Source organism: Candida metapsilosis (genome assembly GCF_017655625.1).
Source record: "Candida metapsilosis strain BP57 chromosome Unknown scaffold1, whole genome shotgun sequence".
In the NCBI taxonomy this organism is placed as follows: domain Eukaryota; kingdom Fungi; phylum Ascomycota; class Pichiomycetes; order Serinales; family Debaryomycetaceae; genus Lodderomyces; species Lodderomyces metapsilosis.
In genome coordinates, this window is record NW_027138159.1 from 3,008,868 (window position 1) to 3,033,272 (window position 24,405).

A 24,405-nucleotide genomic window follows, 5' to 3' on the forward strand; every position below is an offset into this window, starting at 1 on the left:
GAGTTAGGAGTCTCAACCCAATGTCGTGTCGTAAAAAACGCGACATACGCGGTAAAACGAAAAGGAAAAAAAAACTCAACAAACTTAAATACACAAAACCTGCATATAACCACAACCAATGTTTTTTTTTCTGATTTTTGTTGTTTTGTTGGTTGTTGGTTGCAACTATTTTGTTGGGAGTCGATATTGGGTTCACTGTTAGGAGTATCAAGTGCATTCAAAAACTAGCTACTTTTACCAGTAGAAGATTCAACAGCACATATCACGCAGTAAAACAGTAAAAATACATCCATAACCTCTTACCTTTCCCCCCTTTTTCTTGTTTCCCAACGCTGACCAATTTTTTTCAACAAAAAAATCTCTGTATCTCTCTCGGACTATCAACATGTTTTGTGTAATGATTTTACCGATTAATCCAACTAAAAAAGATTTATTTTGGGTAAATGCCACCTTTCGTTTAAATAGAGCTTCTCATCTCTGTCTTTATTCCTTCACTTCTTTCCATTATACAACCACACCACACCACACTTCCACAATGAAGCCAGAAATTGAACAAGAGTTATCACACACTTTGTTGACAGAATTGTTAGCTTATCAATTTGCTTCACCAGTTAGATGGATCGAAACTCAAGATGTCTTTTTAAAACAACACAACACTGAGAGAGTCATTGAAATTGGACCATCACCTACTTTAGCCGGTATGGCTTCAAGAACCATCAAAGCCAAGTACCAATCATATGATGCTGCTTTATCTTTACAACGTCAAGTTTTGTGCTACTCCAAAGATGCTAAGGAGATTTATTACACCCCTGATCCAGTTGAACCACCAGCTGCTGAAGAACAGCCACAAGGAGGATCGGGTAAAGATGAAGCTCCAGCCGCACCAGCTGCTGCTACTAACAGTGCACCAGCAGCACCAGCAGCAGCACCGGCACCTTCTGCTGGTCCAGTTGAATCAATCCCCGATGAACCAGTTAAAGCCTCCTTGTTGATCCACGTTTTGGTTGCTCAAAAGTTAAAGAAACCTTTGGACGCTGTTCCTATGTCAAAAGCAATCAAGGATTTGGTCAATGGTAAGTCCACTGTTCAAAATGAAATTTTGGGAGATTTAGGTAAGGAATTTGGTTCTACTCCTGAAAAACCTGAAGAGACACCATTGCAAGAATTGGCTGAACAATTCCAAGACACATTTTCTGGATCATTGGGAAAAACTTCCACTTCGTTAATTGGTAGATTAATGTCATCCAAGATGCCTGGTGGATTCTCCATCACCACAGCTAGAAAATATTTAGAGTCGAGATTTGGGTTAGGTCCAGGTAGACAAGATTCGGTTTTGTTAACCGCCTTGTGCAATGAACCTGCAAGTAGATTGGGTTCAGAAGCCGATGCTAAATCATTCTTGGATTCAATGGCGCAACAATATGCATCTCATGCGGGTATTTCTTTGTCATCGCCTTCAGCTGGAGGTGCAAGCTCAGGTGCAGGTGCAGCAGTTGTTGATAGTGCTGCTTTGGATGCTTTAACTGCTGAAAACAAGAAATTGGCTAGACAACAATTAGAGACCTTGGCAAGATATCTCCAAGTCGATTTAACCAAAGGCGAAAAAGCGTTCATCAAGGAGAAAGAGGCTACCACAGTCTTGCAACAGGAGTTGGACTTGTGGGAGGCTGAACATGGTGAGTTCTACGCCAAGGGTATCAAACCTGTTTTTTCACCATTAAAATCGAGAACTTATGACTCTTATTGGAATTGGGCCAGACAAGATGTCTTATCCATGTGGTCAGATATTATTTTTGGAAAATTGACCTCGGTTGATAGAGAAACAATTAACCAATGTATCCAAATTATGAATAGAGCAAACCCAACCTTGATCAAGTTTATGCAGTACCACGTGGACCTTTGTCCTACTTATAGAGGAGAGACTTACAAGTTGGGAAAGAGATTGGGTGAACAATTGATTGAAAACTGTAAGCAAGTTTTAGGTCAAAACCCAGTATTCAAGGATGTTAGTAGAATCACTGGTCCAAAGACCACTGTTAGTGCTAAAGGTGATATTGTTTATGAAGAAGCTGAAAAGGAATCAGTTAGAAAATTTGAGCAATATGTCTTTGAAATGGCACAGGGTGGTTCAATGACAAAGATGAAACTGTCTACAATTCAAGAGGATTTGGCTAGAGTCTACAAAGCTATCTCTAAACAAGCTTCAAGAGATAGCAAATTGGAATTGCAAAAAGTGTATGATCAATTGTTGAAGGTTGTTGCAGGATCCACTGAAATTGAGACTGAACAAACTACTAAAGATGCTTTGGCAATTCCAACTGGTTCCAACACTCCAACCGAGGAGGATGAGTTATCCACCGCTTCTGACGATGATGAAATTGCCTCCTTACCAGACAAGACATCAATCACACAACCTGTTTCCGCAACCATTCCAAATATGACAATCCCATTCTTGCATATTCAAAGCAAAACCGAGAGTGGCAACTGGGAATACGATCGTAAATTGTCTTCCACCTACTTGGATGGTTTGGAATCTGCTGCTATTAATGGTTTGACTTTCAAAGACAAATACGTTTTGGTTACTGGTGCTGGTGCTGGATCTATTGGGGCAGAAATCTTGCAAGGATTAATCAGTGGTGGTGCTAAGGTTATTGTAACCACTTCTCGTTACTCAAAGAAGGTTACAGAGTATTACCAAAACATGTATGCTCGTTACGGTGCTGCTGGATCCACTTTGATTGTTGTTCCATTCAACCAAGGCTCCAAACAAGACGTCGACTCTTTGGTTGAGTATATTTACAATAACCCCAAAAAGGGTGGTTTAGGCTGGGACTTGGATGTCATCATTCCATTTGCAGCTATTCCAGAAAATGGTAACGGTATTGACAATATCGATTCGAAATCCGAATTTGCTCACAGAATCATGTTGACAAACCTTTTGAGATTATTGGGTGCTGTTAAGGCCAGAAAGACAACTGATACCAGACCAGCTCAATGTATTTTACCATTGTCGCCAAATCATGGTACTTTTGGATTTGATGGATTGTACTCTGAATCAAAGATTTCATTAGAGACTTTGTTCAATAGATGGTACTCTGAGGATTGGGGAACTAAATTGACCATTTGTGGTGCCATCATTGGTTGGACTAGAGGTACTGGTTTGATGAGTGCAAACAACATCATTGCCGAAGGTATTGAAAAGTTGGGAGTCAGAACCTTTTCACAAAAGGAGATGGCATTCAACATCTTGGGTTTATTAACACCAGAGATTGTCAACTTGTGTCAAGAGGAACCAATTATGGCTGATTTGAATGGTGGTTTGCAATTTATTGACAACCTTAAAGAATTCACTTCCAAATTGAGAAACGAATTGACAGAGACTGCTGATATCAGAAGAGCAGTTTCAATTGAATCCGCCATTGAACAAAAAGTCATCAATGGTGAGAATGTCGATTCAAACTATACCAAGCTCACTGTTCAGCCAAGAGCAAACATGAAGTTTGACTTCCCAACTTTGAAACCTTATGACGAGATCAAGCAAATTGCTCCAGAATTGGAAGGAATGTTGGACTTGGAAAATGTTGTTGTCGTTACAGGATTTGCAGAAGTGGGTCCATGGGGTAACGCAAGAACCAGATGGGAAATGGAATCCAAAGGAGAATTTTCTCTCGAAGGTGCTATCGAAATGGCTTGGATCATGGGTATGATCAAATACCACAATGGTAACTTGAAAGGAAAACCCTACTCTGGTTGGATTGATGCAAAGACACAAACTCCAGTCGATGACAAGGACATCAAGGCCAAGTACGAGGAAGAGATTTTGGAACATTCGGGTATTAGATTGATTGAGCCAGAATTGTTCAATGGATATGATCCAAAGAAAAAACAAATGATTCAAGAGGTTGTTATCCAACACGACTTGGAACCATTTGAATGCTCGAAGGAGACCGCTGAACAATACAAACACGAGCATGGTGATAAATGTGAAATCTCCGAAATTGAAGAAAGTGGTGAATATAGTGTTAGAATATTGAAAGGTGCTACCTTGTTTATTCCAAAGGCATTGAGATTTGACAGATTGGTTGCAGGTCAAATTCCTACCGGTTGGGATGCACGTACTTATGGTATCCCAGAAGATACAATTAGTCAAGTTGATCCAATTACATTGTACGTTTTGGTTGCTACAGTTGAAGCATTGTTGTCCGCTGGTATCACTGATCCATACGAATTCTACAAGTATGTTCACGTTTCTGAAGTTGGTAACTGTTCAGGCTCTGGTATGGGTGGTGTTAGCGCTTTAAGAGGAATGTTTAGAGACAGATATGCCGACAAACCAGTTCAAAATGATATTTTACAGGAATCATTTATCAACACCATGTCTGCTTGGGTCAATATGTTGTTGTTGTCAGCTTCAGGTCCTATCAAGACACCAGTTGGTGCCTGTGCTACCGCTGTTGAGTCTGTTGATATTGGTATTGAAACTATTTTGTCAGGAAAGGCAAAGGTTGTCATGGTTGGTGGTTATGATGATTTCCAAGAAGAAGGTTCATATGAGTTTGCCAATATGAATGCAACATCCAATGCTCTTGATGAGTTCAAGCACGGAAGAACACCAAAGGAAATGTCAAGACCAACCACAACTACTAGAAACGGTTTCATGGAAGCTCAAGGTTCAGGTATTCAAGTCATTATGCCTGCTGATTTAGCAGTGAAGATGGGTGTTCCTATTCATGCTGTTTTGGCCATGTCAGCTACTGCAACTGACAAGATTGGTAGATCAGTTCCTGCTCCAGGTAAGGGTATTTTGACCACTGCAAGAGAGCACCACGGAGATTTGAAGTACCCATCTCCATTATTGAACGTCAAGTACAGAAAGAGACAATTGTCAAAGAGATTGGACCAAATCAAGTCTTGGGAATCATCAGAACTCAACTACTTGCAAGATGAAGCTGAATTGGCCAAGGAAGAATTTGGTGAAGAGTTTTCAGAAGCCGAGTTCTTGAGAGAAAGAACCGAAGAGATTTACAGAGAATCAAAGAGACAAGTTGCCGATGCAAAGAAACAATGGGGTAACTCATTCTACAAATCTGATCCTAGAATTGCTCCATTGAGAGGAGCTTTGGCTACATTCAACTTGACAATTGATGATATTGGAGTAGCATCATTCCACGGTACTTCAACTGTTGCTAATGATAAGAATGAATCAGCAACCATTGATAACATGATGAAACATTTGGGTAGATCTGAAGGAAACCCAGTGTTTGGTGTATTCCAAAAGTATTTGACTGGTCATCCAAAAGGTGCTGCTGGTGCTTGGATGTTGAATGGTGCAATCCAAATTTTGGAATCTGGTATTGTTCCTGGTAACAGAAATGCTGATAATGTTGATAAAGTGTTGGAACAATATGAGTATGTGTTGTACCCATCTAGATCTATCCAAACAGATGGTATCAAGGCTGTTTCTGTTACTTCATTTGGTTTCGGTCAAAAAGGTGCTCAAGCTGTTGTTGTTCATCCTGACTACTTGTATGCCGTATTGGACAGATCAACTTATGAAGACTATGCCAAGAGGGTTACAGCTAGAAACAAAAAGACTTATCGTTACATGCACAATGCCATCACTAGAAACACCATGTTCGTTGCCAAGGACAAGGCTCCATACTCTGACGAATTGACCACGGATGTGTACTTGGACCCATTGGCCAGAGTTACTAAGGCAAAGAATGAGTTTGCTTTCTCAAAGAAATCTATCCAAGCTGATAAATCATACGTTAGTGATATCTCAAGTGCCACTGCTAAGGCCTTGTCATCTTTGAACAAGTCATCCAAGGGTGTTGGTGTAGATGTTGAGTTGTTGTCAGAATTGAACATTGACAATGAAACCTTCTTGGAGAGAAACTTTACTGCAAAAGAAATTGAGTATTGTCAAAGTTCTGCCAACCCACAAGCTTCATTTACTGGAACTTGGTCAGCAAAGGAAGCCACATTCAAAGCCTTGGGGGTCAAGTCACAAGGTGGAGGAGCTAGCTTGAAGGAGATTGAAATTGTTAGAGATGGCAATGGTGCACCAAAGGTTGTTATGAGTGGAAATGCAAAGACAGCCGCAGCTTCCGCTGGAGTTAAGAATGTCAATGTCTCTATTTCTCACGACGATTTCCAAGCCACTGCAGTTGCTCTTAGTGAATTTTAAATTATGTAGAAATTGTTTGTAATTGAAACATAAATTGTAAAGAAGCTTTTTTTTTTTAAATTCTCGTGTCCTCTCACAAAGTCGTGGAAGAAAAATTAAAAAAAAAAAAACTCAAAAGTGCCAACAAAAAAAATTTATCATAAAACAAAACGGAGTTTACTGATAAAGAAGCAATTGGAGAGCTCTCAACAACACTTAGCAAGACTCAATTAATGACCGAGAAACAGGAAGATACCTTGAATGGGTCCAAAGAGGAGCCAGTTCAATTGAATGAATCCGACAAGGTAAACAAACAAGAGGAAGTGGAGAATGTTAATGGCGAAGCAGGAGACGCCAAAGAGGCCACTAGCAAAGACATAAGTGAGGAGGCTAGCGAAAAGAACTCAGTGGATCCAGAAGTACCAAATGGTGGAGAAGTCTCGACCGATACTCACACCGATAGTGAGTCGGCAAGAAGTACCAACGATCAAGGGGTAGACAATGTTGACGTTACAATCACGCAATCAACACCAGTGACCACCCCGGTGAGTAGCCCAGCTGTATCTCAGCTACATACAAATGCCAATCATAGACGACAAACTTCAGTATTGTCAATTGCTTCTAGTGCAACTGTGGACAATTCACAGATTTTCAGAAAAAGCTTTGAGTCTATCTTGGGATCAAAAGAGGCAAAGAAAAACGAGCAGTTGAAGGCCTCGATACAACGTGCACTTGATTCTTTGAACTCTGCTGATGAGAAAGAACCATTCATTATATTCAGCGCACTAAAGGCTTGCTGTGAGACAAGTAGTATCGAGTTGAAGTCGAAGGCGGTTGATTTGTTTGCGAAACTTTTTGATTACGCACAATTTGACGATGCTTTGGAGAAAAAGAAGCTTACTGATGAATCAGTGAATGTCATATCGTCCTGTTTTGAAGGTGAAGGAACTGACCCAGAGTTGGAGATGCAAGTAGTTCGAGCATTGATGCACTCAATACTATTGATGCCTTGCCATGGAGCATCATTGTTGCAAGCGGTGAGACAAATTTACAACGTATTCATCTTTTCCTTAACAGCCAGGAACCAAGCCGTTGCTCAGGGAATCTTGACACAAGTTATTGGGGCAATTTTTACTAGAGTTGAAGAGTCGAGAAAGTCTCGCAGTCAAAGTACTACAAAGTTGAATTTTGAGTCTTCAGAGAATGTGAATCTCCCAGATGATAAAGAAGAGGAAAGATTAACGTTGGAGCAATTGGAGAGAATCAACGATTCCATGAATGATAACGACCGAGTTAATGAAGCAAGTAGCGCCACAGAGGATGATCAGGATTTAGAAGTGAAGGACGCATTTTTGGTGTTTCGAGCAATGTGCAAGCTCTCAATTAAAACTTTAGATTCCACAACTGTTGATATGAAATCTCACTCGGTCAGATCCAAACTTTTATCATTACATATAATTCACACGATACTCAAGGAACATATTGAAATTTTCTTGGGAAACGACGTGGTTATTTTATCACCAAATGCCAATGAAAAGGTTCGTTTGATAAATGCAGTGAGACAATATATCAATCTAGCATTGTCGAAGAACGCTGCATCCGACTTAGCTCCAGTGTTTGAATTATCGTTGGAAATATTTTGGATCATTATCTCCAATTTACGATCTGAGTTCAAAAGAGAGATCCCTGTGTTTTGGGATGAAATTTACTTCCCAGTAGCTGAAATGAAAACATCTAGTGCACATCAAAAGCGCTATTTATTAGCAATAATTGAGAGAATTTGCAACGACTCGAGATGCGTTATTGAATTTTATTTAAACTACGATTGCGACAGCAATATGCCTAACATGTGTGAGAGGATAATTGATTACTTGACTAAACTTTCGTTGCAGCGCGTTGAGGTGACGCCTCAGCAAAAATATGCTTTCAGAGAAAATAGAAGAAGTGGAATAGCGGTGTATGATGTTGGGAAAGTAGCAAACCTTACCAGTAGCACAATGTCATCCAAGCCGCCAGAACCAACTGTTTATTCATTATTTCCTTTGGAGTATGCTTTAAAGATGACGTCGATTAGTTGTTCAGTTGCATTCTTACGTTCCTTACATTCATGGGCACAAAAGGGTATGCTGAACTCCAGTAACTTAAAAATGATGGAGCAAGGTAGTGAATCATACTTGTCGTTGAATCGTAACCGTTCTGATTCAAACAACACTTCCCTGAATGTCACCAGGAATACCTCTTTTGTCAACGGTGACGATGTGAGCAAAGTTGAAACAGACAAAATTGAACAATTTGAAAACCAAAAGCAAAGAAAGAAGGCATTACTTGAAGGAATAAGACAATTCAATCAAAAGGCTAAAAAGGGTATCAAGTATCTCTTAGATAAGGGATTCATTAATTCAAACACTCCTGATGACATTGCTAAGTTCCTTTTGGAAACAGATGGACTCGATAAGGCTGTTATTGGTGAACACCTCGGTGAAGGAGATGAATTTAACATCTCCATTATGCACTCATTTGTGGATCAAATGGACTTTGAAAATGCCGAGTTTGTGGATGCAATGAGGCTATTCTTGCAGGCATTTAGGTTGCCGGGAGAAGCACAAAAGATTGATCGTTTCTTGTTGAAATTTGCTGAGCGATATGTGAAAGGTAATCCTAAGATATTTGCCAATGCCGACACGGCATACATTTTAGGATACTCTGTTATTATGCTCAACACAGACCTTCATTCGCCTCAAGTTAAAAATAGAATGACTCTTGAAAACTTTGTGATGAACAACTCTGGTATCGATGATGGAAAAGATTTACCAAGAGACTTACTACTGAAAATCTATGACGAAATCTTGAACAATGAAATAAAGTTACAGTCCGAACAACATGCAGCTCTTATTGCAGGTGATATACAAATTGCACCTTCATCACAGTCCATTGGGTTCTTTGGAGGTCGTGATCTTGCACGTGAAGCATATATGTTTGCTTCCAAAGAAATGTCTACGAAAACCGAAAAATTGATGAAGAGTTTAGGAAAGAAGGCAAAGGTCGATGACCAGGATGTCATGTTTTATGCAGCTACAAGTGTTTTGCATGTCAAGTCTATTTTTGATACTTTGTGGATGTCGATATTAGCAGGGTTGACGCCTCCTTTCAAAGAATATGACGATGAGGTGGTTACAAAAGCTTGTTTGGAAGGGATCAAACTATCAATCCGAATTGCTTGTATGTTTGACTTAGACTATGCAAGAGCGTCATTCATTGGTGCATTAGTACAATTTCAAAATTTGAGCAATTTTGAAGAGATGAAACCAAAAAATGTGGATGCGATTTATATAATGTTGGACTTGGCGGTATCTGAAGGAGATCACTTTGGAACTGCATGGAATAAAATTTTGACATCCGTTTCACAAATTGAGCGATTGCAGTTGATTGCACAAGGGGTGGATAAAGATTCTATACCAGATGTCACGACTTCCAAACTAGTAACAAGAGCATCAACGGATACCACGAGGACTAGCACAAGTTTCTTTAGTTCTTTCTCCTCACAAACACCTGCACAATCTGCAGCAACCAAATTTCACAATCAACATCTTTCTCCCGAGGTTGCCAATTTACTAGTAAAGACAGATTTGGAGGTGGCAATTGACAAAGTTTTCACAAATAGTGCCAACTTGAATGGTGGAAGCATTGTAGACTTTGTCAAGGCATTATCAGAGGTTGCCAGGGGTGAGATAGACTCATCAGGACAAAGCGCCAACCCAAGAACGTTTTCGTTGCAGAAATTTGTTGACATTTGTTATTACAACATGAATAGAATTCGTTTGGAGTGGTCACAACTTTGGGCCACCATGGGTGAAACATTCAACGCATTGGGGTGCCATTCGAATGCATCGATCCTGTTTTTTGCATTAGATTCGTTGAGACAACTTTCAATGCGATTTTTTGAAATTGAGGAGTTGGCAAATTTCAAGTTTCAAAAGCAGTTTCTTAAACCGTTCGAGTATGTTATTATACATAATCGATCGCTAGAAGTGAAGGACATGGTACTAGAGTGTATCAACAACATGATATTAGCCAGAGCTTCGCAGATTAAGTCAGGTTGGAAAACTATATTCAATGTCCTCACAGCTGCTGCGAAAGAAAATAAGGAGTCTTTGGTGATGAGGAGTTATAAAATGGCCATTTGGATCAACAGAGAGTATGTTGAAGAAGTGAAAAGGCAAGATTCATTTTCAGATTTGGTTGTTTGTTTCACTACATTGACCAAGAATGAGAAGTACCAACGGATCAGTTTATTGTCTTTAGATGTCTTATCAAGATTGATCCATGAAATTGCACAATACAGCTTATTTGATAAAGAAAATGGCTCTTCTGAACATCCTAATCGCGCGGAGTCATTACAAAAACTTTGGTTCCCTATTTTGTTTGGTTTTTACGATGTCATTATGACGGGCGAGGAGTTGGAAGTGAGATCGAGAGCATTGAAAAGCTTGTTTGATTTGATAAGGGAATACGGAAAGTACTTTGATCAAAATTTCTGGAACTTGATTAGTCGTGAATTGCTATTCCCCATGTTTGAAGTCTTGGGAAACCATTGGGAGTTGAGTTTGGATGAGTTGAATGATAATTTATCGGTATGGTTATCGACAACACTTATTCAAGCTTTGAAAAGTATGATCAACTTATTTACAATTTTCTTTACCGAATTGAGTCACATGTTGAATGAATACTTGAAGTTGATTATATCATGTATTTGTCAAGAGAATGATACAATTGCAAGAATTGGACGTGAATGTCTCACTACTTTGTTGATTGATAACTCAACTAAGTTTAGCGCTTCACAATGGGACGAGATTTCTGAAGCTTTTGCAAGCTTGTTTGAGCTCACTACTGCAAAAGAACTATTTACATTAGACCCTTTGTATGAAGGAAATGAGGATATTTCCGTTACCGGAAACGGTGAGGACGATTCTCAATTGAAAAAGGAACTTGTTGATGAAAATGAGCTTAGACTAAAAAAGTCAAGAGAAAAGTCATCGATTGTTGTTAAAAGTGTTTTGCAATTGCTCTTGATTCAGACTTTGTCCGAGTTGTTTGAAAACGATTCCTTTTATGATAACGTCCCCTTTGAGCAGTTGATGAAGCTAGCCGATTACTTAAACAGTTCCTATCAATTTGCAAAATCATTCAATGATAATTATGATTTGAGGGTCAGGTTATGGAATGCTGGTGTGATAGAGCGCTTGCCAAATCTTTTGAAACAAGAGTCATCATCATCTGCAGTGTACATCAATATCATGTTCCGATTGTACTGTGACGACGAAAAAATATCACCAGGAGACAAAAAGAAAATCTTGACAAAGTTGCATAAATTATGTGTTTCTATTGTTGACAACTACATGAAGTTTGATGAGACTAATCAGCAAAGGAATATCAATACTTGGAAGCCAGTTATAATTGAAATTTACGAAGGATACGTCGAATTGGATGATGATGATTTCAAAACATATGGTCCGGCTATGTACAGGTTGATGTTGGACTTAATGGCAAAGAATTTGTCAAGTGATTTGAGGGTTGCAATTAGAGCCTTTTTGGCTAGGATTGGAGTTGATTTTGTAAAAATTGAAGATCTGGATTAGCCTTACATAGCTAAGGATAAAGCAAACTTGGTCAATGTTAAAGAGATTGTTGTGATGTATTTATATATAGCTATATAAAGATGGTTATATTTAACCGCCATAAACGTTGAAATTCAATCAATTGTAGATCTATCCTCTTGTTATTTTTATCTTAGGTAGCGCAGGATGTAGCAAAACTAAAGTGTTGTTCTGCATATAATTCAAAGTCACAGAAAATTTTTTTTTTTTTTTTTTTTTTTCAAAATTTTCAACAAAAGAGAGAAAATTCTTTTAAAAATTTTTTTTACCCTTTACAAAAGAACTGCAGTTTTTCATTTATTGACAGGAAAATAGTAAAGGATATCGAAGCATTGACATTATGTCTTTTCAAAACAAAGTATGTTTCATCGTTATTTATAAAATTTAGGGGCGGATTTAGTGTCAATTGGTATTGCAAAAGAGAGCAATTTAAGTAGACATTGTTGAGTCAGCCTTGCGGCACCACTTTATGCAGGGCAGAATGGTGTTAAACAACTCCAGACTTCAAGACTGAGCTATAATGGAGTCTCTTCCACAGCACAGCTGATCTATCGCATTGATAAGTAGGCTTTGGTTTTGGTCATATTATAGCAATTTGCTCGTGTGATCTCTACTGACTTGCACGTGAGGAGAGAGAGCTTACAATCAACTTCATCCCCCCAAATCATATCTCAATTACTAACAATATATTCTTTTAGAACTTGTACGACTTGTTGGGTAACGACGTCGAGGAGGATAATGCCGCTGCCAACCTTCCAATTAAGGAGGTTGTAAAGAAGAACACTTCTTCTAAGAAGTCCGATGTTCCTCCAGCTTCAGCAGATCCAACCAAGGCTAAGAAAAAATCCAAGCCAACTGGTAATGAAGGTGCTTTGAAAAACAAAAACAACAACAAGGATGTTCCACCACCACAATCCACCGCCACCAAACACCAGAAGAAACCATTTGATCGTCACTCAAGAACTGGTAAGACCGATTCCAACAAGAAGATCAAACAAGGTTGGGGTAACTCTGAGTCCAGAGAATTGGAAGGTGAAGCTGAAGGAACTGAAGATGCTGAAACTGACTTGATAGAGGAAGCCGAAGAGGAAGTTGACACTACTCCAAAGAAGTCTCTTCAAGAATACCTTGCCGAACAAGAGCAAAAGCAAAAGGAATTGGACGGAGCCAAGAAATTGAGAAAGGCTAACGAAGGTGCTGAACAAAAGTGGAACTCTGAAGAGAAGATTGAAAAGACTCAAGAAGCATACTTTGCTTCTACTCATCAAAAGAAGGCCAAATCCAAGGCTCCAAAAGAAAAGGTTTTCTTGGAATTTGATGCCGTTTTTGCTGATGAACAACCACAATCATCAAGAGGTGGTTTCAGAGGTGGAAAGAGAGGTGGTTCTAGAGGTGACAGCAGAGGTAGCAGCAGAGGTAACGGCAGAGGTAACAGTAGAGGTAACAGCAGAGGTGGTCTCAGAGGAGGAAAATCTTACAACGAAAGAGATTTCCCATCCTTGTGATTGACTTTGATGGTGTATACTTTAGGAAATTATATTTAAATTTCAATGACATGTCATACTCGTCGAATACGGGATCTCTATAAAACTCGACGTAGGGACTGAAGCTTGTCAGCAAAAGTAACTCTTAAGTAGCCTATGACAGATTACCATACAGTTTAAGGAGCTACAAGTCATTAGTCAGCTTTAATAGGCCAGGTTTGGAGAGCAAGAAAATGTCATATGCGCACCGAACAAAACGCAATAAAAATCCGATCTCTCACTCCCCCGCCACATACTTTTTATTTTTATTTTCTCGATTTGCAATTTGCTTTCTTCTTTTGCAATACAAGGTGAAGTAAAATGTCCAAAGAAGAAGAAGAAGAAGATTATCAAGCAACCTCGTATCCAGACTCACCGGGTCAGTCAACATCAAAGCAACATTACCGTGATATCGCACTCAATTTAGTCAATAGTGCAGTTCAAAGGGGCAACAACATTGCTCAACAAAAGCCCGGGAGCAAAAGAGCTCTTGCTGCAAGCACAGCATCAACGCTATTAGAAATGAGCTTGGAGAAATTAAATAGCAATGGCAAAGGGTTGCCATCGAACTTGAGTGCTGAAGATATTCAACATATTGCATCTATGCCTGAATCAGCCGAGGATAACGAAAGCAAGGCATCGTCCACACAAAGTCATTTTGCTGATCGTATGATTGAAAAATTGTTAAGATCTACATTGCCAGAAGATATACCAGAGAGAGAAGTATTTGAAAAGCGGTTACGTGATCCTGAGAGAAACAAAAGACCAGGATTATCAATCGGAACATTGGCATCGAACGTGAAAAAGTTGGCTAGTAAGATGACAAACTTCTTTGCGTTACAGTATGCATTGATATACATTGTAACTTGGAAGCAGCCAACAAAGACTTTGAGTGTTCTTGTGCTATATACTGCAGCTTGTCTCTGGCCTCATTTGATCGTTGCCTATCCTTTGATTTTTCTTCTTTTTGGAGTCCTTATACCTGGTTATGTTCATAGACATCCACCAAGACGCCTTGATTTGATAAAAGTGAAGAAAAGAGGGCAATCTTTGCTTAGTTTTTTCAATTCCAGCTCTGACTCGAGTATCGTGGAGGATATGGTTGATGAAGATTACTTGAGAGAAGATGCCGAGGTTGCATCATCGGCGTATTCAATCTCCGACGAAGCATCAGAGGTGACTATTTCGTCTGTCCAGGTGAGTTCAAACGAAGCAAATAGTAGTAAAGACCCAAAGGAGAAGAAGGAGACTGCGAGACATCGGAAATCTAATTTGGATTTGTTGATTAATCTTCGAGACTTTCAAAACTTGACATCAGACTTGATTAAAGGTATGGATAAAGGGGAGCAATTTTATTTTGAGACAGCTGGATTCAAAGATGAAAGGTTATCTACATTTATCTTCTATGGCGTTTTACTTGCGACTTTTGCTACTTTGTTTCTAGGCCAATTTATTCCATGGAGAGCAATTTTTATCCAATCCGGCTGGGTGGGATTGATCTTGTGTCACCCAAAGGCGAAAAAGTATTTGGTAGATATGAGCAACACAAGGAAAGCTAGAGCTAGAAAAGCCAAAGAGGAAGCTGAGATAAGTCAAGATTCACAACTGCAAGTATCGGATGAACTGCAAACTAAATCTTCTTCCTTCATCGATGATCTTCTCAATGATGGTAAAAAGTTTGATCGCGATGACATCATTGTCGATGATGCTCCAGAAGTGAGAATAGTTGAAGTTTTCCAATTGCAAATCAAGAGCATTTTGAAAAACAACTGGTCATTTTACAGATACGCAACAACCATGTATGACACAGAAAATAAAACCAGAGTTTCAGGAAAAAGACCACAAGGGGTTGAGTACTTGTCTGAGGTATTACCTCCACATGATTGGAAATTCGATATGGGATTTGTTAATAAGTGGGTGTTGGATACAAATCCTAAAGCAGTTATTGAGGAACGAAATTTGAAACCGGATTTGTTCATAGTCAAAGACAACGAAGAGGAAGGGTGGATATATGACAACATGGAAGGAGTGGTGCATCTGGAAATCGTCTATGAGTTTAGAAGAAGGAGACTATATAGGGAATGCTATAGGTATGCTAGGCCCCATAAAAGGCCCAAAAGCGCGTAAATAGGATTTTAAAAAGGCAACTGTTCATTCATCTTCAATCCCAGGCATTCCAAAGAATAGTAGCTTGTAGCAAGGTGAATGGGGATCTGTAAAGTGATCATAACTATTGTCTATCTGTGTTCCACAATTGAAACAGAAACAAGTGAGGCACTCACTACACTTCATTTTGTTACATCCCTCAAACTTTTCAATCACAGCACCACAGCCAGGACATTCCTTTAAATCAGTGCCCTGTTTCAACATTTGCTCAAACAACTTGTCCATTTGATACTCATCAATAGCTTTTAGCAACTTGTTGCGACCATACTTTGCATTCAATATCTTCTTCTCATGCGAACCTTGAGGCATATGATTGTAAGCTTCCAAATCCTCTATAGGTATTCCTCCATACTTGCCTTCGTCACCCCCGACTTTTACACAGGGCTTGAACCTTGCATGGTATGACTTTCGACAATCGTTGCAAAATGCATACTTGCATTTAGGACACATGACCAACTTGTCATTTAAATCTTCTCGGAAAATTACTTCATCACAACCAATTCTAGGACAATTAACAAGTCTACTTGGTAGGAGCTTTCCAATCATTTCGTACTGTGATTTCTTAAAAAGGGTCAAATATCGTTGTACCAAATCCGGGGGAAGTAATCTCTTAAGTTTACTTGCAGAGACTGGCGGAGTCAACATCTTCATCACCATATCCTTTACCCCTTCATCTTTCATTGTCCAAGTCTCAATTTTCATCACTTCATCTCTAGCGTTGATGTAAGCCTTGGTGCAACTGTACTCAGGGCAATGTACTTTGTCCACCTCTCCTTGGACTATACTTGTAGTGAAAAAGGTGTCTAAGCAAGCGTTACAAAATACGTGTAAACAATCATCAAATTGGGTACAGTTGATTCCCTTTTGCCCAACCTGACATATCTCACATGTAAAAGTTTGATTGTTGAACTTTTCCTCCTTGGTGTGGATATCAAATGCTATAATGTCATTATATTGATCGAAATCTGTAACCTCGATTATGGGAGGTAGTAATTCATCTATCGAGGATTGTGAGAGTTCACGCAAGTAGTCAATGAGACTGAAAATCACGCGATCTTTATAATCCCTCCATAGTTGATACAACTGCTCTTCAACCTCTGCGATTTTCTCTTGCTTCAAAAATGAACATGATAACTTGATTGTGGGTGGAATCTTTTCAGGATATCCTGGTAGAAGTTTAAACTTTAAGTGAAGGGGCGGCAAATATTTGACCTTTTTGGAAGCTAGGGGTAAAGCTTGCCCTTGTGAGCCTTCCTGCACCAACGTTATTGATTTACCTTCATCCAGTTGCAAAGGCAACTCGATCGATCCTTCAAGATTATGGTAGTCAACATTTAGCTTGTCAAAAATGAAGGAGCATGACTGTAGCTCTTGTATGTTTAAATCTTCGGAAAATTCTATTTCATTATCCATTACCACCGTTGTGTATGCGTAGAAGAAACTGGTACACGTAAAAGATGACTCTTTCGAAAAATCCATCGTAGATACACAAAGTATAAAGAATGATTATGTAAGCATATACTGAGATTTTGTTAATCGTGTCAACAGAGAGAAAAAAAAAATTCAAAAACCAACTCACCTTATCAAACAAGATACACTATTCCCACATGGACGCCTTCTCCAAACGTGTGAAAACATTTGATGCGTTTCCGAAAGTAGATCCCCAACACCAGGTGCGATCACAAAGGGGTGGGCTTTCCACTTTGCTCACATACATTATGGGCTTACTTATATTGTGGGTTGAAATTGGTGGATATATTGGTGGATATGTGGATAGACAATTCATTGTTGATGATGTTATACGGTCGGACTTGACTATAAACCTTGACATGATTGTGGCAATGCCTTGCGAGTTTCTTCACACCAATGTTGTGGATATCACCAGAGACAGATTTCTTGCTGGGGAAACACTAAACTTTGAAGGGATCAAGTTTTTCATTCCACCTGGATTTTCCATCAATAATCCAAACGATTTTCATAAAACACCTGACTTGGATGAAGTTATGCAAGAAAGTTTGAGAGCAGAATTTAGCCAATTGGGCCAAAGGGTTAATGAAGGAGCTCCTGCTTGTCATATATTTGGCTCTATACCAGTCAATCAAATCAAAGGAGACTTCCGCATAACAGCTAAAGGATTCGGATTCAGAGACAGGCTGTTTGTTCCAGTGGATGCACTTAATTTCAGCCACGTCATACAAGAGTTTTCATATGGTGATTTCTTTCCCTTTTTGAACAACCCGTTGGATGCCACGGGGAAAGTCACTGAGGAAAAACTACACAAATACATGTACCACGCAAAAGTTGTACCTACTTTGTACGAAAAGCTAGGACTAGAGGTTGATACAACCCAATATTCCTTGACTGAAAACCATCGTGTTATAAAAGTTGATCCACGTACAAAAATGCCACAAGACATACCGGGAATCTATTTTGCATATGAGTTTGAGCCAATAAAGTTGATGATAAGAGAAAAGAGGATACCATTTTTACAATTTGTTGCGAAATTGGGAACAATTGCCGGTGGTTTAATTGTCGCTGCTGGATACCTCTTCAGATTGTATGAAAAGTTGCTAGTACTTCTTTTTGGTAAAAGGTATGTTGAACAAGGGAAGGAGAAGAAGGAAGGAGGTCTATTAGACAAGGAAAATACAAGAGCAAAGGAGTGAATGTGTGAGTAGGAGTCATGTACATAGATTCTAACAAGCTTAACCTTTTGCGTTTATCAAATGTAGTCTTTTGGGCTTTAACGCGTTTATTTGGTAATGGTAGCGACATCTCCAATATGAAAAAGGGTCTCTCCTGCGTTTCTGTTTTTTTTTTTTTCTTTTTTTAAACAAAACTTCTCTCTCTCTCTGCATCTCTTCTGGAATCAAGAAAACATCGCGTCTCATACTTTCTTCTCTTCCAAAATACTATTGATATCAATCAAGTATACTGAAGAGTGCATTGATATTTTTTACTATTCTTCAAAGAAAAAAAAAAAACTTTTCAAATCAGTTGTTGACTGAGTTAAGCGTTCCCATTTACTTTAAATGACGAGCGTACAGCATAACACCACTAATGATGACAAAGAGTATGACGAACTCACGTCAATCATAAAGAGGTCACTTGATGGGGCCCGTGATGGATCTGTCCACGAACAGGCCATTACACGTAGTTATGATTACTTGATGCAACATACGTCAACAGATCATTGGTTCTGCAACCAACGCTTATACCCTATAGCAACTTACTCGCTAATTCTTTTTTCATTTCCTAATAGTTCATACGGTCCGGATCTACAACCCAGTATTGCCAAATGTTTATCAAGCTGTGACAGGTGCCTTCGGTATTTCAGTAAAGGGAAAGCCGAGTTACGACTTAGTTTTGCAATAAGGCGTAAGATTCCCATCACCAATGTTCAACAATTTTTAAATACTATCACCACATGGGAGAGTTCGGTATTATCACCACTTATAAAAGCATCATTTCTGCGCTTGGGATCTACACAAACAACCACGGACGAACAACTCAAAATCGCTATCCATTGGTGCATGAATAATCCTGATATTTTGAGGAATTTCGGAGCAATTAGTGGTACATTTTCAAGTATAGTTTCCAGGGCAGTTAAACAGCTGAATGATTATATACCGCAAAATTTACTTCCAGGCTTGGTATATTTATTGTTTGAAGGATCTGGCGATGAAAGATCGTGGGCAATACGATGGGTCATGAAATTGAGACAGTCACAAATCGTGTATGACAAACGTGGTTTATCCGAAGCAGTTATTCAAGAGTTCAGTAATCAACTATATAAAATTCAAGATCCAGCATTCTACAGTGATAAAAATGCAATCAAGTTTTGGCAAAACTTTAACGAATTAGTGGACTTTGTTGATGACGACGCATTTGAAACTAGGCTAAACCTGCCACAAGATATTGAAGTTATGAGTCAATACAAGAACCTAAGACTCTATCCATCGATAAGACTTCTTGCAAATAGTTTAATGTCCAGTTTAAACGAACCGCTACCGATATTGTTGAAAGTTTTTGGCAAGCTTTTGCGTCGTTTAAATTCCCGTTTCTGGTCGGCAACTGGACCCATCACCTATTTTCAAATTTTGGACGCCATCAAGTTTAACCCGGCATTTCGTAAGCATTTGCTATTAGCTTCTTTTGAAGAGCACTCAACGGTGGGGTGGAATATCAGTGATTTGTTACATTGGATGCCTCGAATGATTGAATCAGTTCCCCTGCTGGAAAGAGAAAGTGTCTCTTCAAAGTTGGGGGTGTTTTTGTTGAATTTTTCTACAAGTGGATCAACGTCTGACCCGGGTCTCAAGAGACAGACATACTTGAGAAATGTTGGGTGCAACATATTCAATAAAGCATTTGAGTTCAATTATGAGGGTGACTTAAGCGATACCAGTTACACAACAAAGTTAGTGACCTTCAGACAAATTAGAGCAAGGATTGATTGCATTGTCGAAGCTTTAGTTGCCTTAGCCGTGAACACAAAAAGCGATTCTGCTGTGGAACTCATTTTCAAATGTATCAGGTATGATGTTGCAATTTTGAGCCACAACAGTGTCTTGTTGCTTGAATATAAAGTACCTATTTTGTTTGACACATTTCCAACACTTTGGGAAGCTTTGTCGAAATCGAGGGTAAATTCAGATCTTCATCTCGCGAAAGAAGTCATTAAATGTCTCAAGAAGTTAATTGTGGTTATAAAATTCCATCCCACAAAGGTTGAAGGGGTCAACAAGCGGTTAACGGGAGCCAAGGAACAGCACGAAAAATCTTTGGACGTTGTTATCAGATATGCTAATCTGATGTTTGGTAATATTAGTCTTGCACCTCAAACTGTTCTTAAGGAAATTTTGAGCGATGTGGATTGTGTCGACGCTATATGGTCGTGCATATTCTCTCCCTTGACGACGCAATCTGCGTTGGAGCTCTTGAGTCAAGTTTACGATGGGAGTGGAAGATTGGAATGCATTGAGGAGAGTTTGAGTCACAATTTTAAATTGTCATTGAATGCAATCAATTATAATCTCTCAATATTGACTAATTTGGAGGCGTTTGAGCCGTCGCCTAAAGCAGTGAGAATAGTTATGGACGTCGTGGAAGCGTTGACAGATCCATTGAGCGCAGTTTTATCATTGCCAGATATTGAAGGAGCCTACAAGGAAGTTGAGAAATTCTGGAGCTCGTCTTTGTCATTTTTAGTTATGATCTACCAAAAAGCAATGTTTTGGGCCAGTAAATACCACATGCACGAGTTGGTGGACTTTACGAGAGATACTTTGGATTTGAGTAACCAGTTGTTGGAATCTTTTCGTCCATTTGCGGATGCTATAGGTCCCTACGCCGGAGAAAAATCGGCGTCTGAATTATTTGCAGTATTTATGGATGCGTTTCAATATATGGTGACGTGGCTCAAATTGGGAGACACGGCTCTTTTAGATTCGTGTGTGGAACTTGTATTCAAAGTGTTTGACTTGGCCAAGGACCGCGAATTTGTCATGGATGACAATATAATTCAAAAGCTCGCAAGTTTTGGTGTGAAAGCCAAGAAGTTTAACAATAAATTGGGGGAGACGCAGAGAAGTGAAATCATTTCCCGCGCAAGGCTGGTCAATAAGAGTTTAGTTGACAAGATAGTTGAAGAAGCAAAAGCCAAAGAAGATTCGGACATTGAATTTGTGAAAGAGGTCTCTCCTGCTACAGCAACCAGGATTCAAAAAGGGTTGAAACAACAGCAAACTTTGGCCAGATTCGGACACATTTCGAAAGAACCCCCAGTTGCTCCACCTCCAAAAGAAGTTAAAGGTCTCAATAGTCTTGAGAATATTCGCAAGGAACTAAACACCTCTCGAGGTGTTGCCGCTAAGAAGGTACCTATACACCCACCAGCTCCTCCGCGTCCAGCTGGCTTCAACTCAAAGAAAGCACCTCCAGTAATTGGACGCTCTTTGAACACCCTCAGGCCGAAAAAAGTCACCTCAGATTCCTCCGATGACGAGGACGATATTGATACAAGTGACTTATTTGTTACCAAGAAAAAGGCTGCAAAGATTACCGAAGTTGATTTGAATGGTAAAGCAATCAGTCTGATTGATCGTATGCCGCGAAGAAGAGTACAAGCTCAAAAACTGGACAAGGAAAGAATGCGTTTAAGGTTGAATGTGGACACAAAGCCATTGTATCTCAATATTTTGCAGTGGAACTACAACTTTAGAAATGATTATCCTACCAATGACAAGTCAATTTATACCAAAGTCAAGGACACCTACAAGGATGTCAATGAATACGTTTCCATTATGGAACCTTTGTTTATGCTTGAATGTTGGCAACTGATCCAAGCAGCTAGAGATACTGCGAATGAGGATCCCTTTGAGATTGTGGTAGGAACAAGAACGTCGGTAGATGGATTTTTTGATGTATACACGTCAATGAGCAAAAAGGTCATCGAGAATAGAAAATTAACCGAATCAGATTTGCTCGTGATTGCATGCGATAATGAAGCAGTAATCCAACCCAAAGATCGAAGAAACTATATGAAATCTCCATCCACCATTTGTTGTTTAGCGAAAGTAAAGGAGATCAAGTATGTGAACCCTGAGTACTCAGATGTGACTTTGAGAATAGCAAGAACCTCACCACTCGTGGGTTTATTAGCTCCAAAGGGGACAATTCTTGGAATGAGAGTGATGCAAATGGTTACAGTGGAGAGAGAATACTCTTCTTTGAGGGGATTGGAGTATTATGACTTGGCAGACTCAATCATCCTGGCTACTCCTACAGTTCCAAACCAGGTTGATGATAAAGATGTTGAACATATGCATAAACTTTACGATGTCAACATATCACAAGCAAAAGCTATTATCGGCACTTATCAAAGTGAGGGATTTTCTTTGATTCAAGGTCCACCAGGAACGGGTAAAACAAAGACCATTTTGGGAATAGTGGGGTATTCGTTGTCCCACGGATCAAACGAGAAAGCCATTGATATGCCTTCCAAATCTCCTTCTCCTTCCTCAAAGGCCAAAATTTTGATTTGTGCACCAAGTAATGCCGCAGTTGACGAATTGGTTGTTAGATTAAGGAATGGGGTGAGGAATTCAAAGGGAGAGCATATGCCATTGAAAGTGGTGAGACTTGGAAGAAGTGATGCCATCAATCCGGCAGTAAAAGACTTGACATTGGAAGAGTTGGTTGATAAAGAGTTGCAAACTAAACAAGTCGATGTCGCAACTGATCCGAATCTCAGATCTGAACTTACGAAAAAGACTCAAGAAAAAGATAGGCTAAGGGCACGACTTAATGACGAAACTTTGGATATGAAAGAGAGGGATAGTGTTCAACAAAAGTTGCGAGAGATCAATAAAGAGAGAAGTGAGCTTGCTAAAAAGCTTGATGAGCAAAGAGAACGCACGTCGATTGCCTATAGAAATAAGGAAATTGATAGAAGAAATATTCAGGCAAAGATTTTATCAGAGGCCAACATTTTATGTGCCACATTATCGGGATCTGCGCACGATTTGGTAGCCAATTTGTCTGTGACTTTTGATCAAGTGATCATTGATGAAGCATGTCAGTGTTTGGAAATGGCAGCCATTATTCCACTTCGGTATGGTTGTAAGAAATGTATCATGGTTGGTGACCCAAACCAACTACCACCAACGGTGTTGTCGCAATCGGCAGCATCTTTCAATTACGATCAGAGTTTGTTTGTGAGAATGCAGAAAAACTATCCCGATTCAATTTACTTGTTGAACACACAATACAGAATGCATCCTATGATTTCAAAATTCCCTAGCGCTGAGTTTTACCAATCAAAATTGATTGATGGACCAGGAATGAAGGAGAAAAACACCCGACCTTGGCACCTGATTGAGCCGTTGTCGCCATATAGATTTTTTGACATTGTCAGTAGGCACGAGAAAAACGAGTTGACGCGTTCATTGTTCAACACCGAAGAGGCAAACGTTTGCTTGGAATTGGTTCAAAAGATGATGACTATGGTTCCTCAACGAGACATTGCTGGTAAAATTGGTATTATTTCACCATATAAGGAGCAAATTAAAACCATCAAAGGAGTATTTGAAAGAGCTTACGGAAGACTCATTTTCAATGAGATTGATTTCAACACCGTTGACGGGTTTCAAGGTCAAGAAAAGGAGATTATCATCATGTCCTGTGTCCGAGCCAGTGCCAATGGAAGTGTGGGATTCTTAAGTGACGTTCGTCGTATGAACGTGGCACTCACAAGAGCCTGTACAACATTATGGATTTTGGGAAATAAGAATTCATTGGAGAGGGACAAGGTGTGGAAGAGATTGATAGAGGATGCCGCAAGCAGAAACGCCATAACAAAAGCGCATTCGGGATTTTTGAGCAACTATGCCACACCATCTTCGTTCAATCCAATCGACAGAAATCCAAAGAGGCCTCAAAAGGATGTTCAACAAGCGAAAGCCAAGAAGCAAAAAGTTAAGGGAAATAATAATTTTCAAAACAAACTGAATGGCGCCGCCCCTGCTCCAGCAAACCCATCAACAACAGGGTTTATCAAACCAATACGTCCAACCTCTTCAGGGACGCTTCCTGTTAAACCTCAGAATGCAATCCCTGTGGTGTCAAACAAGACGAATGGCACTGCTGCTGTCAATGCAGGAGTCACTATGCCGCCAAAGGGAGAAGAAGTATCAAATAAGGACACACAAACAAGTTCTACTGCCGACAGCCGACTCAAACCTAATTCTTCCGGTACACTTCCTAAACGACCTCTCGGTCCGACATCTTCTGGTGTAGTTCTCCCTCCAAAACCGAAAACACCTAGTTTGTTTATCAAGAGAAGACCACCACACAGGCAATAACGAATAGCATTAATTACTAGCATTTATAC

At 39.5% G+C, this 24,405-nt stretch overlaps 6 protein-coding genes across 6 annotated transcripts; 5 read left to right on the plus strand and 1 right to left on the minus strand. All coding sequences in view use genetic code 12, as the record gives it.

Annotated features, from left to right (window-relative positions):
• Nucleotides 1–535: 535 nt before the first annotated feature.
• FAS2 (trifunctional fatty acid synthase subunit) lies at nucleotides 536–6,190 on the plus strand (the record flags this gene model as incomplete). The annotated part of the gene is made up of 1 exon (XM_067690067.1): nucleotides 536–6,190. One exon carries the CDS (start codon nucleotides 536–538, stop codon nucleotides 6,188–6,190), a length of 5,655 nt encoding a protein of 1,884 aa, XP_067551354.1.
• Nucleotides 6,191–6,402: 212 nt separating this feature from the next.
• SEC7 (Arf family guanine nucleotide exchange factor) lies at nucleotides 6,403–11,805 on the plus strand (the record flags this gene model as incomplete). The annotated part of the gene is made up of 1 exon (XM_067690068.1): nucleotides 6,403–11,805. The coding sequence occupies one exon, from the start codon at nucleotides 6,403–6,405 to the stop codon at nucleotides 11,803–11,805; it is 5,403 nt and encodes a 1,800-aa protein (XP_067551355.1).
• A 358-nt stretch (nucleotides 11,806–12,163) lies between these two features.
• On the plus strand, nucleotides 12,164–13,328 carry I9W82_001335 (uncharacterized protein; the record flags this gene model as incomplete). The annotated part of the gene is made up of 2 exons (XM_067690069.1): nucleotides 12,164–12,181; nucleotides 12,522–13,328. The coding sequence occupies 2 exons, from the start codon at nucleotides 12,164–12,166 to the stop codon at nucleotides 13,326–13,328; spliced, it is 825 nt and encodes a 274-aa protein (XP_067551356.1).
• A 339-nt stretch (nucleotides 13,329–13,667) lies between these two features.
• Nucleotides 13,668–15,473, plus strand: I9W82_001336 (uncharacterized protein; the record flags this gene model as incomplete). Its single annotated transcript, XM_067690070.1, has 1 exon — nucleotides 13,668–15,473. One exon carries the CDS (start codon nucleotides 13,668–13,670, stop codon nucleotides 15,471–15,473), a length of 1,806 nt encoding a protein of 601 aa, XP_067551357.1.
• Nucleotides 15,474–15,497: 24 nt separating this feature from the next.
• Nucleotides 15,498–16,991, minus strand: I9W82_001337 (RBR-type E3 ubiquitin transferase; the record flags this gene model as incomplete). Its single annotated transcript, XM_067690071.1, has 1 exon — nucleotides 15,498–16,991. The coding sequence occupies one exon, from the start codon at nucleotides 16,989–16,991 to the stop codon at nucleotides 15,498–15,500; it is 1,494 nt and encodes a 497-aa protein (XP_067551358.1).
• Nucleotides 16,992–17,119: 128 nt separating this feature from the next.
• SEN1 (putative DNA/RNA helicase) lies at nucleotides 17,120–24,376 on the plus strand (the record flags this gene model as incomplete). Its single annotated transcript, XM_067690072.1, has 3 exons — nucleotides 17,120–18,069; nucleotides 18,553–18,708; nucleotides 18,775–24,376. The coding sequence occupies 3 exons, from the start codon at nucleotides 17,120–17,122 to the stop codon at nucleotides 24,374–24,376; spliced, it is 6,708 nt and encodes a 2,235-aa protein (XP_067551359.1).
• Nucleotides 24,377–24,405: the final 29 nt, after the last annotated feature.